The 19,099-nt window shown below is 46.0% G+C and overlaps 1 protein-coding gene across 4 annotated transcripts in view; it reads right to left on the bottom strand.

Annotated features, from left to right (window-relative positions):
- Positions 1-19,099, bottom strand: part of AFF3 (ALF transcription elongation factor 3) — a 514,559-nt gene that overhangs the window by 177,380 nt on the left and 318,080 nt on the right. For all 4 annotated transcript variants that reach the window (XM_079792550.1, XM_079792551.1, XM_079792549.1 and 1 more), the window contains one exon: positions 2,873-2,953. In XM_079792550.1, the coding sequence (XP_079648676.1) occupies positions 2,873-2,953 (81 nt within the window). The remainder of the gene's footprint in view (positions 1-2,872; positions 2,954-19,099) is intronic.

Raw genomic sequence — 19,099 nt, 5'->3', positions numbered from 1 at the left:
GCCCCACCCACCGCCACTGTAGCTCTTCCCCGCTCATAGCTCGCTGCCCCGCCCTCCTGGTGATCGGTCGTTACCCGTCACGGCGTAATGACCATTCGCATATTACCTCTTTATTATATAGGATTATGATTAATGCTGCTACAAATGTGCATGTGTAAGTTTTGTATAGATATGTGTTTTCATTCTTTGGGTGTATATCTAGGAGTGGAATTGCTGGTTCATAGGATAATGCAGTGTTGAAGAAACTGCCTAAATGTTTTCCAAAGAGGGTGCAACATTTTATGATCCCACCAGCAACTGAGAGCAGGTTCCCAATTTTTCTACACCCTTGCTAACACTGGTCACTGTCTGTCTTTGCTTTTAGTTATTTAAGTATGTCTGACTCATTTTCTCACTGTGATTTTGATTAATAATAGCGACAGTATCATTTCATATACTTATTAGCCATTTGTAGCTCTTGTCTATGTAAATCCTTTGTCCATTCTTAAAATGAGCTATTCTTTTATTGTTGAATTATAAGAGTTCTTTATGTATTACTAGAGGCCCGATGCACAAAATTTGTGCAAGAGTAGGCCTTTCTTTCCCCGGCTGCCGGCACCGGCTTCCCTCTGGCACCTGGGACCCGAGCTTCCCTCACAGCCACATCTTCGTCTGGAAGGTTGTCTGGAAGGACGTCCAGTCTAAATAGCATATTATGCTTTTATTATTATAGATGCTGTCACCTGTTTCTGTAAATAAAATTTTATTTGAACATAGCTACAGTTATTCATTTATATATTGTCTGCAAAGTCTAAACTATTTATATCCTGAGCCTTGACAGAAAAAGTTTGTCAACATTTGATTTAAACAATGAGTTATTGGGAAAAAAGTAAATACACTGAAAAAACAGAAAAGATACTCCTGAAACAAATTTATGTATTTATGAGAAATTTAATTGCTGATAAACATGGTATTTCAAAATAGTGGGGGGAATATGAGCTAATTTTATTAACAGTGTTACAATAATTTACTAGCCATTTATAAGAATACAACTAGAATTCTATGTTATGCCATTCACAACATTTTTTTAAACCTAAAACCAAAACTATAAAAGACTTAGAATAAAATAGAGAACATGGTTAGAATATTGGTGCAGGGAAGATTTTTTAAAATCTCTGACAAAAATTAAACACTTTGCTAGTATAAAAGGTACATAAATCAAGTTACAAGACAATAGTTGTATCATATATAATAGACACATGAATAAGCAATAAGAAGTTCCTAACAAATCATTTTTAAAAATATATTTTATTGATTTTTTTATAGAGAGGAAGGGAGAGGAATAGAGAGCTAGAAACATCGATGAAAAGAAACATCGATCAGCTGCCTCCTGCACACCTCCCACCGGGGATGTGCCCGCAACCAATGTACGTGTCCTTGACCAGAATCGAACCTGGGACCTTTCAGTCGGCAGTCTGACGCTCTATCCACTGAGCCAAACCGGTTTTGGCACAAATCATTTTTTAAAATGGGATATGAATGGGCAATGACTATGAACGGGTAAGTTGCAAAGGAAAAATAGCCCACTGTTAAACTCAGAAGAAATTGGAGAAATGCAAATGAAAACAATGAGACAGCAAATTTCCACCCAGAAACAAGGATAAAATGTTGGATAATATTAAACGCTGGCAAAGATGCACAACAAAGTACTCTGGAAATGCAGTCCAGAGGAATTACGGCTTCAGATGCCTCCAGCATCACCGTTCCTGCTCTGGCATCAGCACTGGGGACATTCAAAGAGGCCCCTGCCAAACACTGTTTGTTGAAACAGAGTTTGTGATAATAACCAACCATAAACAACCGAATATCCATCAAAAGGAGTTTGACTCAATAAATTACAGCCAATTCATACTAGAAAATACTTTGCTGTTGTTAAGAAGAATGAAGAAAATATATATTCACTTGGCAAGCTGTCCAAATACATTTTGTTAAGAAAAGGAAAAAAACTATTAGAATGGAATTTATCATTGTGATGATTATAATAAATAATTATTTCAATAATTCACTAGAGAAAGTTGATATGACCACTTAGCAAGGATATTTATGTATTGTGGGTATCTGGAAAAATTTCAACCCTTAGGAAAAATGCTTTTGGTACTATACCATTTATGAGTTTTAAAAACTGCATATGCATATATATGTATATATAATGCACCGAGAGAATGACTGGAATGTTATACATCAAATTCTTGCTTGTATGTAGTCCCTGGGTAGGGAAATAAAATCTGGACGAGGGTACTGGAAACTTTCATATTTCGCTCCTTCTATTTGCATAATTTCACCTTTATAATATGAAGTTATATGTTGTATTCAAACAAAACATATTAGACTCATGTATAACTTAAATATATTTTGTGGCTATTCTTTTTGTGTACTTGTCTTTAGAAAATATGGAAATCTTTTCTTTTAAAGTCCTAGATAATATTTTATGCTTTATAAAAGATATCTAAGAGGAATTAAATACTACCTGCCCTCAATTCTAAGACATTTATTTTAAGATTCATTATTAATTTAAACAGCTTTCAAGGAAAAAGTAAGCAATCACACTGAATGTATAACATTATTGTAAGAAGCAACTTCACAAATGTCTTAGATAAAATGACACATAATATGCATCACATTTTGCATTAAGTATGGAAGTGTAGGTGTAAAATTGCAATCTTGATTTTCCCCTTTGATGAATAAATATATGTTTGAAAAATGTTGAAAATCAGATCCATATGCCTCTGGCAGGAATATTTTCAAAGGAAAAGACAATAAAGGGAAATCCCACTGTCCCTGGAAAATCCTGCGTGAAGACAGCAGGCTGTTCCTGAGTGACACAAGATCTCACCTTATTTGGAAATGAAAATTTGCTTGGTTCCACCTTGCCAGGCGGCTGAATAGCAGAAAGTGGTGGAAGCCAGGTCATCTCCTAGAGGGAAGAAAACCACACAACATTAGTACAGAGAGCATTTCAAGTCGGTAGCATCTGAAGCCGCCATAAGGCCTGCCTTGGTAAAGCATGGAGGGGTAAGAAATGAGCTTGAGATGAAAGGGAATGAGAGGGATTTAAACAAATGTGAAACACACTTCTATGATTTCTCATAATTTTACCAAATTCTTGGTTCCGTGGCTAGCCTCATGCCCCCTTTATACTTTAAGTAGATCTACAAGGCTGTCCTATTTTCACTTCAGTTAAGCTCCCGAGTAAAGGGACAACATGGTGGTAAAAGTTCCATGGAAAATGCCATACACAGGGGGCTGTTTCTCTGGGACTTGATCCCACAAAATTCACAGGGTGTTTCTGAAGGACTGCATATGCACTTTTAACTTTAGGAATCAGTATTGCAGGAGTTGTTTATTTTATTAAAACTCATATTAGTATGAGTTTCCAATAAGCACCCCCCCACATCACTTTCCTCTTCATAAAAATGTCATTCGTGGAGAAGTGAAGACACAAATCACACACATGACCAAAGAGAGAGCGTGTTGGGATGCTTATAACAGTATTAAGAAGACAGCGTTAGTTCAACATGCAGTGGTCTGCCGCATGCTTTCTGACATGCACTTTCACGAAGCTGAGAGGGCAGGGTCCCCTGGTCACTTCCAGCATTCCTCGGCAGCCCATCTCCTGGAAGATATCTGCGTTCACCAAGTGACTGTGGATTAAACTGAATCAACTTCTGATGACCAGGAAACTGACTTAGAGTTTACAGAGACTCTGAACCCCATTGCCTGATTTACATCCACTTCCAAACCCAAGCAAGCATAGGAGCAGTTGGTCCAGTTTAAGGGAAGTGAGAAACTCTCTTTAGGGGAAGACCTGTTCAAGTTCCCTTGGTTGGGGGTGGTTCTGTCAGGTGTTTGGAGTGAGAGTTTCTTGGGGATGGTCTTGTGCCTTCTTTCCCTGGGCAAGTCTCCTCCCCCAGCATGTCAGGTGGTGTAGACCCACACAGGGAGCGGGGGAGAGGGAGTGCATTCACGCCTCCTTGGAAGGATCACTGACCCTCCATCATCTCCCGCCCACGCGACACATGTATCACAGGTGGGCTAAGCTCCTAGGACCCGAGGTGGCCCCTCTCCATTCTGCTGGTTCCAAGGTTTCGCCAATGGGAAGCACGGGAAGACTCAGTGACCCCTTCTTGCCTCTCACCTCACTCCCCAAGTATCTGCACACCCTACTCTGCGTCTCTATCCCTGCTGCCTCTTGTGAAGACTGTCCAGGAACACGGTGGATCCTCAGTCCATTTTTCAATGAACAGAAAATTAAACAGTGTCTCTGCAATGTATCTACCGTTCTTTCTGGCTACCTGAACTACCATCCTAATCGCACCTTTGTTATTTTTAACCTGAATTACTTTAGGAGCTTCCTGATTGGTTCTCCTTCTTCACTTATGATGAAGCCATCCTCCACACTTCTGTCAACCTATTTCTCCTAAGGTGCAGACCGAATCATCTACCATCACGTGTACAACAACGACGGCAACTACCATGGCATCAGTGCCTCCTGTTGTGCTTAGTTTCAGAACACGTCCACACAAGCCTTCCCGTTTACACCCAACCTTCAAAGTAACCACTATTCTATCCACACTGGAGGCGAGGAAGTGAAGGCACAAAAAGATTAAGTGATTTGCCCAAATTCTCTCAGTTCACAAACGCCACCACTGAAGTGTTCACGCACATCTCCTTCCTCCCAGTCCAGTGTTTGCTTCTCACTCTCCTGCATCTGCCCCAAGGACAATGGTATTCAAGACCTGCGATCAGGCCCCGGGTGTCAGCCTGGCGCCTTTTATTAATACACACACACACACACACACACACACACACACACACACACACACGAAGGATAAGAAAACAACAGTCTCTGCTTTGACTTACACTGCCCCCTGTGCGTGTGACTGCCCTGCCCCAAATGCCTTTTGGATTTCTATCCACCCATTAGGGCTCCTCTGAAACATCACTTATGTTAGAAGCCGATTCCCCTTCTAACCCAAAGTGATATGACAGTCCCCTTCTCATGCTTCTCCAGAGCACTATTTCTCCCTCTCGTTATAACTCTTAGGTTCCTTTCCTGTGTTTAGTTTTATAAGCATACACCTCTATCTGCGCTCAACCATTTTGCTTTCTCCCCCAATGCAGAATAAAAACCATTCTCAGGAATCCTAATAATCTCTCTCAAGAGTATTCAGTCTTATTAAACATAACCCCCAAGAAGGAATCCTAATAATTTCTTTCAAGAATATTCATGCTTATTAAACATAACCTTTAAAGATGAACTGAACATTCTTCAGAGGGACAGTGTCTACTCGTCTATGTAGATGAAAAACCTAACAGACCAAGTGCTCAAAATTAACTTGTCAACTTGAACTAAATGACCATATTTCAATACACAACTGCTCACTAACATTGCTTTAATTCTAACTAAGTATTTCCATGTCGTTTCCACCTATTTAGAGCATGAGAAGGAAACCAGCATATCATATATGAAGGAATAATAAAGACAATAGGGTTGCTTGGAACACTTAAATCTATTAGAATTTCCAAAAATACATAATTATTTATATGAACTAATTAAGTATTTGTTTTTAATGAATGTGCAATGACTTTTTAAGACTGATTATCCACTATATTAAAATTCTCCATTAGGGTTGCATGGAAAAAATTAAGGGCAAATAGACTATTTCTACCAGTATTTCCTCTTCTGTCACTTACTAGCTCACTGAGCTTGAGTAAGTCACATTGTCAGTAACTTGTAGTGATTTCAAAGCATAGACTTTCGAATCAATCCGATCTCAATTTGTGGTATCTTAGAACCAGAGCAAATAGAGTTGCTAACTAACTCATGGTTTAATCATGAGCATTAAATGAGATAATACATATAAAGAGCATAGCATGGTTCTCTTATGTTTAATCATTCAATAAAAGACAGCACTGATTAATATCAAGCTTAGTTTCAGAATTTTTGTCTCTAAAATAAGAAATCAAATTTCTCTCTGAGCTTTAGATGTTGAGTCTGGGGATAGAAAACTATATGGAAAAGTGTTTTTACAGAAGAATGAGGGTATTATGCAAATGCAGTCTATAATTAAGCTAGCAATTATTAATTCAAACTACATATTGCTAAAACATAAAGTTATTTAAAGAGTTTATTATGATTCTTAAGTATGATATGTATTTTCCATTGGAGAAAATGTCCCTAAGTTTTCTCAAGGGAATGGAATTCTGACATAATAATCGTAGTCAGTGAGATAAGATTTGATGAGAAGGTGTTTAATTTATATAATTTTCTGGTAGTGACTTAATATGTAAGCAAAGGGGAAATTTCATAACTGCCAAAACTTCCCTTAGTTTGCCTCACTACACAGGGTAAGAATGTTATTTTATTGCAAGACCACCAATCCCATGCGTCGTTCCCCACCCCGCCCATGCTCTGGACCTCCCAGCCTCATCCCTCCCTTCATTACTGCTTCACTCCTATTTCCTCCACTTAGGTGCCCGTTCCTCTCATCCTGGACCACAGGTAAGACAGGATGAGAAATAGGATGTTTAAAGCCAAGTATTCCAAAGTCCTGATCTTGCAAACCCCTCTATTACTTCTTTGACCTGCCTGTCTGTCTGTCTTCCTTTTTATTTTCTTGTCACGTAGGACTGAGGCCACCCCCATTCCCCAGCACGGAGAGGTCCTCAGTTTGGAGCCGATTGATGAGATTCAGAACCAACATATCTGTGTTCACACAGCCTCACAGTCCCAGCCTCAGCAGATGTCTTGTTACCCAAGGGACATATTTCAGGGCGTCTTCCTATTTCTTAGACAGACGTAAAATGCCAAGTCTCTTTATAGCCAACACATTCCTTTTTCTCCTAAATGTAGGAACAGATGGTTAAATGATAAGAGTAGAGAATACTGCATTTCATTAACTGTCCAGCTTTTCTCCATCCCCCTATTTTCAGAACACCATGGGGCACGTACGAGGTTCCCACCTCATGTCTACTGCATGGCAAGACAAACCATGAGTCCCCAACAGCCATAGTTTCAAGGCGAGGAGACTGCTTCTTTTGCACAAGCCCCTCTCCCTCCATGCAACTACCCACTTACTGTGATGTGTCCTGCATCAGCCCGTCTTAGGACAAGTGGTTGAAACTTAGGGCACCCATGCACTAAGCAATGTAGCTCTTTGTTATTTAAAAAGAGGAGAAACAAAAATTGAATTTTAGTCTGAAATATAATCTGAGAGTTCAAAATGTATAGTTATGAAGGTCTGCAACATACATTTACTTACAGAGAGGTTAAACAAGAAAAAAATGTAAAAATATTTTAATTTTCCTACTAAAACAGTAAATGGAAAAAAATTTTCCTGGTCTCTTTTCCTATCGATGCTTCCCTACGGCCACGGATCTCAGCCACAGCCACCTAACCCAGCCAAGACCACGGAAGTGTTTTCTCAAAAATCGTTACTATGATGCACTTGCTCAGAAGCTCCCAGTGACTCTGCTCCTACATTGAAGGTGCTCTGTTACAGGGTGCCGTCAAGGAACACACAGTGTCACTGCCTGCTCCCCTCCTGGTGCAGTGTCACTGCCTGTTCCCTCTGGGCACAGTGTCACTGCCTGTTCCCCTCTGGGTGCAGTGTCACTGCCTGTTCCCCTGTGGGCACAGTGTCACTGCCTGTTCCCCTGTGGGCGCAGTGTCACTGCCTGTTCCCCTGTGGGCACAGTGTCACTGCCTGTTCCCTGTGGGCACAGTGTCACTGCCTGTTCCCTGTGGGCGCAGTGTCACTGCCTGTTCCCTGTGGGCACAGTGTCACTGCCTGTTCCCTCTGGGCACAGTGTCACTGCCTGTTCCCTCTGGGTGCAGTGTCACTGCCTGTTCCCTGTGGGCACAGTGTCACTGCCTGTTCCCTCTGGGTGCAGTGTCACTGCCTGTTCCCTCTGGGCGCAGTGTCACTGCCTGTTCCCTCTGGGTGCAGTGTCACTGCCTGTCCCCTCTGGGCACAGTGTCACTGCCTGTTCCCCTCTGGGTGCAGTGTCACTGCCTCTTCCCCTGTGGGCACAGTGTCACTGCCTGTTCCCTCTGGGCACAGTGTCACTGCCTGTTCCCCTGTGGGCGCAGTGTCACTGCCTGTTCCCTGTGGGCACAGTGTCACTGCCTGTTCCCCTGTGGGCACAGTGTCACTGCCTGTTCCCTCTGGGCACAGTGTCACTGCCTGTTCCCTCTGGGCACAGTGTCACTGCCTGTTCCCTGTGGGCACAGTGTCACTGCCTGTTCCCCTGTGGGCACAGTGTCACTGCCTGTTCCCTCTGGGCACAGTGTCACTGCCTGTTCCCCTGTGGGCGCAGTGTCACTGCCTGTTCCCTGTGGGCACAGTGTCACTGCCTGTTCCCCTGTGGGCACAGTGTCACTGCCTGTTCCCTCTGGGCACAGTGTCACTGCCTGTTCCCTCTGGGCACAGTGTCACTGCCTGTTCCCTGTGGGCACAGTGTCACTGCCTGTTCCCCTGTGGGCACAGTGTCACTGCCTGTTCCCTCTGGGCACAGTGTCACTGCCTGTTCCCTGTGGGCACAGTGTCACTGCCTGTTCCCTGTGGGCACAGTGTCACTGCCTGTTCCCTGTGGGCGCAGTGTCACTGCCTGTTCCCTGTGGGCGCAGTGTCACTGCCTGTTCCCTGTGGGCACAGTGTCACTGCCTGTTCCCTCTGGGTGCAGTGTCACTGCCTGTCCCCTCTGGGCACAGTGTCACTGCCTGTTCCCTCTGGGTGCAGTGTCACTGCCTGTTCCCTCTGGGCGCAGTGTCACTGCCTGTTCCCTCTGGGTGCAGTGTCACTGCCTGTCCCCTCTGGGCACAGTGTCACTGCCTGTTCCCCTCTGGGCACAGTGTCACTGCCTGTTCCCCTCTGGGTGCAGTGTCACTGCCTCTTCCCCTCTGGGCACAGTGTCACTGCCTGTTCCCTCTGGGCGCAGTGTCACTGCCTGTTCCCCTCTGGGCACAGTGTCACTGCCTGTTCCCTCTGGGCACAGTGTCACTGCCTGTTCCCTCTGGGTGCAGTGTCACTGCCTGTTCCCCTGTGGGCGCAGTGTCACTGCCTGTTCCCTCTGGGCACAGTGTCACTGCCTGTTCCCTCTGGGCGCAGTGTCACTGCCTGTTCCCTGTGGGCGCAGTGTCACTGCCTGTTCCCTCTGGGCACAGTGTCACTGCCTGTTCCCCTGTGGGCACAGTGTCACTGCCTGTTCCCTCTGGGCGCAGTGTCACTGCCTGTTCCCCTGTGGGCACAGTGTCACTGCCTGTTCCCTCTGGGCGCAGTGTCACTGCCTGTTCCCCTGTGGGCACAGTGTCACTGCCTGTTCCCCTGTGGGCGCAGTGTCACTGCCTGTTCCCCTGTGGGCGCAGTGTCACTGCCTGTTCCCTCTGGGCACAGTGTCACTGCCTGTTCCCCTCTGGGTGCAGTGTCACTGCCTGTCCCCTGTGGGTGCAGTGTCACTGCCTGTCCCCTGTGGGCGCAGTGTCACTGCCTGTTCCCTCTGGGCACAGTGTCACTGCCTGTTCCCTCTGGGCACAGTGTCACTGCCTGTTCCCTCTGGGCGCAGTGTCTCTTCCTGTTCCCTCTGGGCACAGTGTCACTGCCTGTTCCCTCTGGGCACAGTGTCACTGCCTGTTCCCCTCTGGGTGCAGTGTCACTGCCTGTCCCCTGTGGGCACAGTGTCACTGCCTGTTCCCCTGTGGGCGCAGTGTCACTGCCTGTTCCCCTCTGGGCACAGTGTCACTGCCTGTTCCCTCTGGACACAGTGTCACTGCCTGTTCCCCTCTGGGTGCAGTGTCACTGCCTGTCCCCTGTGGGCGCAGTGTCACTGCCTGTTCCCTCTGGGTGCAGTGTCACTGCCTGTCCCCTCTGGGCACAGTGTCACTGCCTGTTCCTCTCTGGGCACAGTGTCACTGCCTGTTCCCCTCTGGGCACAGTGTCACTGCCTGTTCCCCTGTGGGCGCAGTGTCACTGCCTGTTCCCCTCTGGGCACAGTGTCACTGCCTGTTCCCCTGTGGGCGCAGTGTCACTGCCTGTTCCCTCTGGGTGCAGTGTCACTGCCTGTTCCCCTGTGGGCGCAGTGTCACTGCCTGTTCCCCTGTGGGCGCAGTGTCACTGCCTGTTCCCTCTGGGTGCAGTGTCACTGCCTGTTCCCCTGTGGGCGCAGTGTCACTGCCTGTTCCCTGTGGGCACAGTGTCACTGCCTGTTCCCCTGTGGGCGCAGTGTCACTGCCTGTTCCCTGTGGGCACAGTGTCACTGCCTGTTCCCTGTGGGCACAGTGTCACTGCCTGTTCCCTGTGGGCGCAGTGTCACTGCCTGTTCCCTGTGGGCGCAGTGTCACTGCCTGTTCCCTGTGGGCGCAGTGTCACTGCCTGTTCCCCTCTGGGCACAGTGTCACTGCCTGTTCCCTCTGGGCACAGTGTCACTGCCTGTTCCCCTCTGGGTGCAGTGTCACTGCCTCTTCCCCTGTGGGCACAGTGTCACTGCCTGTTCCCCTCTGGGCACAGTGTCACTGCCTGTTCCCTCTGGGCGCAGTGTCACTGCCTGTTCCCTGTGGGCGCAGTGTCACTGCCTGTTCCCTGTGGGCACAGTGTCACTGCCTGTTCCCTCTGGGCGCAGTGTCACTGCCTGTTCCCTCTGGGCACAGTGTCACTGCCTGTTCCCCTGTGGGCGCAGTGTCACTGCCTGTTCCCTCTGGGCACAGTGTCACTGCCTGTTCCCCTGTGGGCACAGTGTCACTGCTTGTTCCTCTCCTGCACAGTCCTCCCTGGCCAGGGGGGTTAACATCCTGTCTGCTGGTCCTGCCCTAGGTTTTCCTGTCCCGACATTTTTCGTTTTCTTTTCCTGTTATTCTAACTGGACTGACCTCTTCAGGAAGCTCAGTGACCAGTACTACCCTCAGCCAGGGTTACACACTTCACCCTCCGTTACACACGATTTGTGCCACGCATTCAATATCTACATGCTACCTGAGCTGCGAGTTGTCTTTTTGCATGTCTCCACTGTCAGATCATACACTCTTCAACCCCTGCAAGATTAGAACCTCTCTGAGGGTGGGGATCTCCTGCAGCTCCCGAAGGCTTAGCACAATGGGTCAAGAACAGGAATTCATTGAATCTCTCTAGGTTCTCTTTTTTGCCTGTGAAATGATGGCAACAGTGCATTACACTCATTCCGCCAAACACACATGACTGGTGCCAGGGTTGAGGAGATGAAATATCTTCTTGCAGCAATGCTTCAGTGTGGCTGCGGACGCAGGGGTCTGCCGGAGAGGAGACCCAGGCCTGGCAAATGAGCCCAGCTAACCCCAGAATTCTCTGTCTCGGAAACTTACCTTTTTCTAAATAAAACATGGCTTAATTCTGTACCTGGAATGAAACGTCAAGTGCCAGTCCGTTTTCCTGTGTGGCAGTGGCGCTTTTTGCTTTGAGTTTCCATATCAGAAAACCACTCAGCATTTCAGCTCTCACGCCCGTTATCCGTGTTAGGACACTCTGATCAGACAAGTGCTGCCGACGACAGAACATGGGCCTTTTTATTACACGGCCTGTCCCTTAAATGCCGCCGCGCACAGGGCGGGCCTGGTGACGGGGAGAGCTCCGCGGGCCTGCTCCTGGGAGGCCGAGCCCAGCCCTGGAGCAGATGAAGTGGGAGAAACACTATGGGGATGAGAGCGCCTGTTCTAATCGTCAACCCATCCTGGCCTTTCACCGGGACAAGGCCAGACGTCAAGGCTGGGCAGATCTGGGCTCAGAACAGGATCACCGTCAAAACCTCTATGTCCGTGCCTAAATCCACAAAAGTCCAAGATTATCTCATTCTGTTACTATGGGAGGAGGATCCATAGTTTGAAAAATAATAGTAATATAGGGTATTCGGGCCCATTATTTTGATGGGAACATCACTTGTCAAAAGATTTTGGGAAAACAGTAGCTGTTGAAAAAACACACACGCATTCCTTACTAAGATTTTTAAAAATCTATTTCTCATAGCATAATCTAGGCTGCTAAAATTACAAATAAGCAAGTAACCAATAAAAACCTGTAACAACACCATTACCAAAAATCACAGCAAAATCTCATTTCTTTAAATGGAAAGCCCAGGAGTATGTCCAATCTGAACCAAAGTTGAGCCGAGAAGGGAATATCCAGCAGCTTGATAGTCTTTTCTGCTCTCGTGGACACTCCCGGATGGAGAACCTCATATGGGAACCCCAACTAATCTACTTCACCGCTAGCAGGAGCTTTTTAAACTTCTTGCCATCCCCTGCTCTCAATGAGGCTGATCCCCAATGGATATAACGGAAGGGGCTCCTCAGAGGTGAAGATGAATGGAATCAATTTACGAAGCAGCTTTCACAGACCGAGAAAGACAGAAGCGCGTGTGCAGAGATAACCCTGGGACCTGCGGGCTTAAGGCAGGCAGGGGAGCGTCCGGCAGGGAGGAGCGCGGAGGGGAGCCTCCAGGCCCGAGCCTCGCTGCGCTCCCTTGTCCTGGAGACTTCCAGTTCTCCAAAAGCCGAGGCCACCCCGTGTCTGTCTTTTCATTTCCTTCACATCGTGAAGAGTGTTATTCATTGTGAGGGAATCCGTTCAGTGCACCCGAGTCGCCCTCCCCTCCCTGCCTCCGGCTCCCCGTGAACTCGGCACGCTCCTTGGACAGGGCTAAGAGCATGGGCTGAAGTGGGTTCCACGGCCCCTCTGAAAGGACTCCCCTCAAGACGTCCTGTTCTAGATAGTGCTGCTCCCTTCCAGCGTCGTTTGGGCAGGGAGATGGCGGGACTTGTCTCAGCTCCTGCCGCTCTGTGTTCCCTGCGTCCCTGACCCATCTACGCACTGGGGACCTTTTGGAACAATAAAAACCACACATCCCTCAAATTCATGTTTAGAACCACCTGGCGTTCAGGTTCATTTTACTTCTGTGTTTCAAACACACTGCAATCCCCCTTCTTTAGTTTGTGTATTGTTTCTAGACCTGAACATTGTGTCAAAATGTTAGAAATAGTCAAGTCTACCAGTACATCGGGCTCTCAGGATTTAAAGGAGGAGGCTTCCCTTTGGGGAAGGATATTCTGTAAGAACAAAGAAACAAAGATAAAAGAGGAAGGCACAACATGAATGCTGTCTACAGATGGTAAGATCCTGAGCTCCGCTGCTAAGTGTGTCTTTCAATGGGGAAAGGAAGAAAAGAACTTCCGGAAACTAGGAGCATAGCCGATCCTGCAGAGGTCTCCAGGGGGGGAATGTGAGAAGGAAGGGTCTGAATACACAAGGGCAAATGGACAATCCACAAATTTCAGGCAGATGTTTCCATTCTTTGATCCTCGCCCAAAACACAGACATGGTTCCCGGTCTTGAGAAGGGGTCTGCAATCACACTGAATAGTTTCTGACTTAGTAAAGCCAATCAGCACAGTTTCTGCTAGGGCATCCAGACAGGCATTCAAGTGAACACATATCTGAGCAGCCACTACGTGCCAGGCGGATACAGCACAGAATGCAGCAGCCGTGGGCCCGCTCGTAGGAAGCGTGACAAACAGTGGGGAATGTAAGCAATAAACAATGGACAAAGAAATGTAAAGGCAACAGGTTCAGGTTCATAGTCCTCATGGTTGCTGCGTTTCCTGTTCTTTTTGGGGTGTGTGTGTGCGTGATGGAGCTGCCCCAGCCACCAACACCCATCCTGGCCTTAATGGGTGCTGGTTGAGGCACCATATTCCTCATGGCTGCTACACTGGTCTGATGAATCTAATTAGTGTTTTAGCAAAAAGGAAGCACGAGAGGGACATGGCTGCTGTATCAGACATCTGAGGAGCTGCCTCGAGGAAAACACACTCTGTGTGGCTTATGGAGACAAGAAGCACAATCAGCGTCAATATGGTAAGCTACAGGAGAAAAGAAGCAAATGGGACCACATCAAAATAAAAGCTTCTGCACAGCAAGAGAAACCATCAACAAAATTAAAAGGGAGCCCACTGTATGGGAGAACATATTGGCAATGATACATCTGATAAAAGGTTAATATCTAAAATATATAAGGAACTCACACCACTTACCAAAAGGAAGACAAACAATCCAATTAATCAATGGGCAAAGGGCCCTAGCAGTGGATAGAGCATTGGCTTACAGATCAAAGGGTCCCGGATTAGACTCCGGTCAAGGGAATGTACCTCAGTTGCAGGCTCTTCCCCGGCCCGGGCCCTGGTTGGGGCTTGTGCAGGAGGCAACCAATTGATGTGTTTCTCTCACATAGATATTTCTCTCTGCCTTTCCCTCTCACTTCCACTCTTTCTAAAAATCAATGGAAAAATATCCTCAGGTGAGGATTAAGAAAAAAAACAGGGCAAAGGACCTGAACAGACACTTCTCCAAAGTAGACATACAGATGGCCAAGAGACATAAGAAAAAATGCTAAAAGTCACTGATCATCAGAGAGATGAAAATTAAAATGACAATGAAGTATCACCTCACACCTGTCAGAATGTCTATCATCAACAAATCAACAAACAAGTGCTGGCGAGAATGTGAAGAAAAGGGCACCCTAGTACACTGCTGGTGGGAATGCAGACTGGTGCAGCCATTATGAAAACAGTATGAGTTTCCTCAGAAAATTAAACAGAGAACTGGTATTTGGCCCAGTGATCCCACTTCCAGGAATATATCCTAAGAAACCCAAAACAGCAATCAGGAAGAATATATGCACCCCTATGTTCACAGCAGCACGATTTACAATACCTAAGATCTGGAAACAGCCCAAGTGCCCATCAACAGATGAGTGGATAAAAATCTGTGGTACATTTACACCATGGAATACTATGCAGCAGTAAAAAAGATCTCTTACCCTTTGAGACAACATGGAGGGACTTGGAGAATATTATGCTAAGCGAAATAAGCCAGTCAGAGAAAGACAAGTATCACATAATCTCACTCATATGTGAAATCTAATAAACAAAATAAACTGATGAACAAAATAGATCCAAACATGTAGAAGCATCGAACAGACTGTCAAATCTCAGAGGGAAGGTGGGGGTGGGTAGGTGGGTGGAAAGAGACCAACCAAAGAACTTATATGCATACTAGAAGCCCGGTGCACGAAATTCGTGCACGGCGGGGGGTTGTCCCTCAGCCCAGCCTGTACCCTCTCCAATCTGGGACTCCTGGAGGGATGTCCGACTGCCCGTTTAGGCCCGATCCTGGGATCGGGCCTAAACGGGCAGTCGGACATCCCTCTCACAATCCAGGACTGCTGGCTCCCAACTGCTTGCCTACCTGCCTTCCTGATTGCCCCTAACTGCTTCTACCTGCCAGCCTGATCACTCCCTAACCACTCTGCTTCCAGCCTGGTTGATGCTTAATTGCTCCCCTGCCAGCCTGTTTGCCCCCAACTTCCCTCCTCTGCCGGCCTGGTCACCCCTAACTGCCCTCTCCTGCAGGGTTGATCACCTCCAACTGCCCTCCCTTGCAGGCCGGGTGCCTCCCAACTGCCCTCTCCTGCTGGCCATCTTGTGGTGGCCATCTTGTGTCCACATGGGGGCAGGATCTTTGACCACATGGGGGCAGCTATAGTGTGTGTTGCAGTGATGATCAATCTGTATATTACTCTTTTATTAAATAGGATAGAGGCCTGGTGCACGGGTGGGGGCCAGCTGGTTTGCCCTGAAGGGTGTCACAGATCAGGGTGGGGGTTCCCTTGGGGTGTGGGGCAGCCTGAGCGAGGGGCCTGTGGTGGTTTGCAGGCCGGCCACGCCCCCTGGCAACCCAAGAGGAGGCCCTGGTATCTGGAATTTATTTTCCTTCTACAGCTGAAACTTTGTAGCCTGGAGCGGAGCCAAGCCTGCTGCTCCCTCCAGGGCAGCAGCCATTTCTGGGGCAGTTAATTCACCTTCTACAATTGAAACTTTGTAGCCTTAAGCAGAGGCCTGAGCCTGGCCAGGGTGTGCGGAAAGCTTTGCTTCCCCTGTTTCCACCAGCAACCCTGGCCTGCTCTCTCAAGCTCCATTCTGCCGCCATTTGTTTGAATTTGTTTACCTTCTATAATTGAAACTTTGTAGCTTGAGTGGAGGCTTAGGCCTGCAACGGCTATGGAAAGCTTGGCTTGCTCTGTTACCTGGGAAACCTTGCTCTCTGTGGCTGTGGCCATCTTGGATTGGGGTTAATTTGCATACTCGCCCTGATTGGCTTGTGGGCGTGGCTTGGCTTGTGGGAGTGGCTTATGTAGCGGAGTGATGGTTAATTTGCATATTACCATTTTATTAGAGAGGATATGCATAACCCATGGTCACGGACAATAGGGTGGTGAAGGCTTGGGGTGGGAGGTGGGGGCAGGGTAGAAGGGATCAATGAGGGGAAATAAGGAACATATGTAATACTTTCAACAATAAAAATTTTAAAAAAGACTTGAATATGTAAGATCTAATATTATAAAACTCCTAGAAGAAAACATAGGGAATAAGTTCCTTGACAGTGGCCTTGGTAGTGATTTTTTGGACTTGACAAAACAAAGGCAGCAAAAAGAAACAAGTGGGATATTAAACTAAAAAGCAAAAAATAACAAAACAAAACAACCATAAAAAAATGACAAGGCAACCCATGGGATAGGAGATTTCAACCACATATCTGGTAAAGTGATAATACCCAAAATATACAAATAACTCATAAATGCAATAATAAAAAACCCCAAATAACCCAATTAAAATGGGCAAGGGCCTAAATAGACATTTTTCCAAAGAGGACATACAGATGGCCAACAGGTATATGAAAACTCATCATCGATCAGGGAAATGCAAACAAACACCACAATGAGAATAGCACCTCACACCTGTTAAGGTGGTTACTATAAAAAAACCCAAAACACAAGAGATGACAAATGCCGGCAAAGATGTGGAGAAAAGGTAACCCTTGAACACTGCTGATGGGAAGGAACTACTGAAACCAGTATGGAGGTTCCTCAAGAAATTTAAAAAAGAAATACCATATGATACAGCAATCCCACTTCTGGATATATATCCAAAAAGAACTAAATCATTATCTCAACGAGATATTTGCATTCACCGCAGCATTAATTACAACAGCCAGGGTGTGGAAACAACCTGTGTCCATCAACAGATACATGGACAAAGAAAATGTGAGATATCTACATTATAAATGACAAAATTCAGCCTTAAAAAGAAACCCCTGCCATTTGCAATAACACGGATGGACCTTGAAGACACCATGCTACGTAAAATAGCCAGACGGAGAAAGACAAAGACATATGGCATCACTGGATGTGGAGAAACAGCAGAAAGGTGGTTGCCTGGGGCTGGAAGGTGTGGGAAGTAGAAAGAGGTTTGTAAAAGGGTACACACTTCCAGTTATAAGTCAATGAAGTCTGATGGTCTAATATATGGTGATAATAATGCATTGTAAATACTATGCAGCAGAAATTTACTAAGAGAGTAGAACTTAAGCATTGTCACCAAAAAATAAAAGTAAAAAGGTAAATACGTGAAGTGATGAATGTGTTAACAGAGGCTATGGTGGGTGGGACTCCTTTCACAATGTATGACGTATATAGAAATGATCACATGCACACTTTAAATACATGGCAATCTTATCTGTCCATTACACCTTAATATACAAAGTCATTTTTTACCCCACTGTTAATTTTATAGAAAAAAATGCTGAACTGTTGCTTTAATTGCAGCTCTAATTTTTAGTATAACATATATATTAGACATATTCCTTTCCTATTCCTAAATACCTAATTATATCTTTGCCCACTTTGATATTAGAATATATATTTTTCATGTTATTGTTTAAAGTATTTTGAGTATTTAGAAAATTAATTCTCTGTCTTACCTGCTAGGTTTTTTTTTGTTTGTTTTATTTTCAAATAAGTTCAATATTATTCTGTATTAGTTTCAATTGTACAGCAAAGTGGTTAGAAAATCATGTACTTTACAGAGTGGTCCTCCTGCTGCTTCAAGTACACCCTGGCCCCACACCTATTTGTCCCGATATGATTGGCGATATTCCCTACGCTGCAATCTACAGCTCTGTGGCCATTTGCATAAATATATTCTCCATATCACATCTTTATGGAAAGAATTCCTAAAGTAAAAATGGAAAAGAAAACTTGGAAGGAAAAGCAACTCTTGAGAAGAAAAGGTGAGCAATAAAATGTTTTTGGAAAGTATTCAATATAATCGTCAAAGTCTGTGGCAGGAAATGTTATTGTACAGCAGCAAACGTTTCCAAATTTTGAAATGTGACTGCTAAAAATATTTGTTGTAATAAAAGCCTAAATAGGCTTTTAGCAATATAATATTATATCAGTGATATTCCAGTTGAACCATTAGATGTTTGAGTAAGCGTGTGTGTGTGTGTGTGTGTGTGTGTGTGTGTGTGTGTGTGGTTATTTTCTATACAATGAGCATGAGGAATCTTACTGGGGTGATGAAATCTCCTAAAACTATATTGGGGTGATGCACAACTCTGTAAATTTACGACATGTCACTGAATTGCACACTTGAAATGGGTTAGTTTTTGATTCGTACACTCTGCCTCAATGAAGTTGTAGAAGAGGAGAGAAGTATAGCGCTCCTGATGCCCGCTGGTCATGAGTAGAACAGTGGCACTAAGGTGGCAAACGCCCTCTGGCTGGGGAAGGAGCCAAGCTGGGAGCTGACCCAGTAAGTGTGGCCCTGCCGGGGCGTGGAGGACGGTGCTGGGTGGGCAGTGAGGGCGCCGGCCCAGACAGAGATGGAACTGGAGTAAGGAAGGAGCGCCCAGCTCATGGAAGCCTCTGAAAAACAGCAATTCAGACCCGACACCCAGCCAGTGAAGACACCGGGCCCGGATGTCATTGTAAGAGTGGTTCTGAAAAGAGAGAAGGCTGGGACGTGCCAACCAATTGCTAGAGATGCGAACTTCCTAGTAGTAATTTTAAATGCCACCTTGCTTAGAGAATATTTATGTTTCAGGACTTTATGCTTCTCCCAGCGTTTCGGGGCCCCAGAGCCGGAGAGAACGACATTGTGCACAGAAAGCGCACTCCTTGGGACGAGGAGACACCCAGGCTGG

Source organism: Cnephaeus nilssonii (genome assembly GCF_951640355.1).
Source record: "Cnephaeus nilssonii genome assembly, chromosome: 15".
NCBI classification, from domain to species: Eukaryota; Metazoa; Chordata; class Mammalia; order Chiroptera; family Vespertilionidae; genus Cnephaeus; species Cnephaeus nilssonii.
The sequence above is the reverse complement of the archived record's forward strand: the minus strand, read 5'-3'. Positions and strand labels throughout refer to the sequence as shown.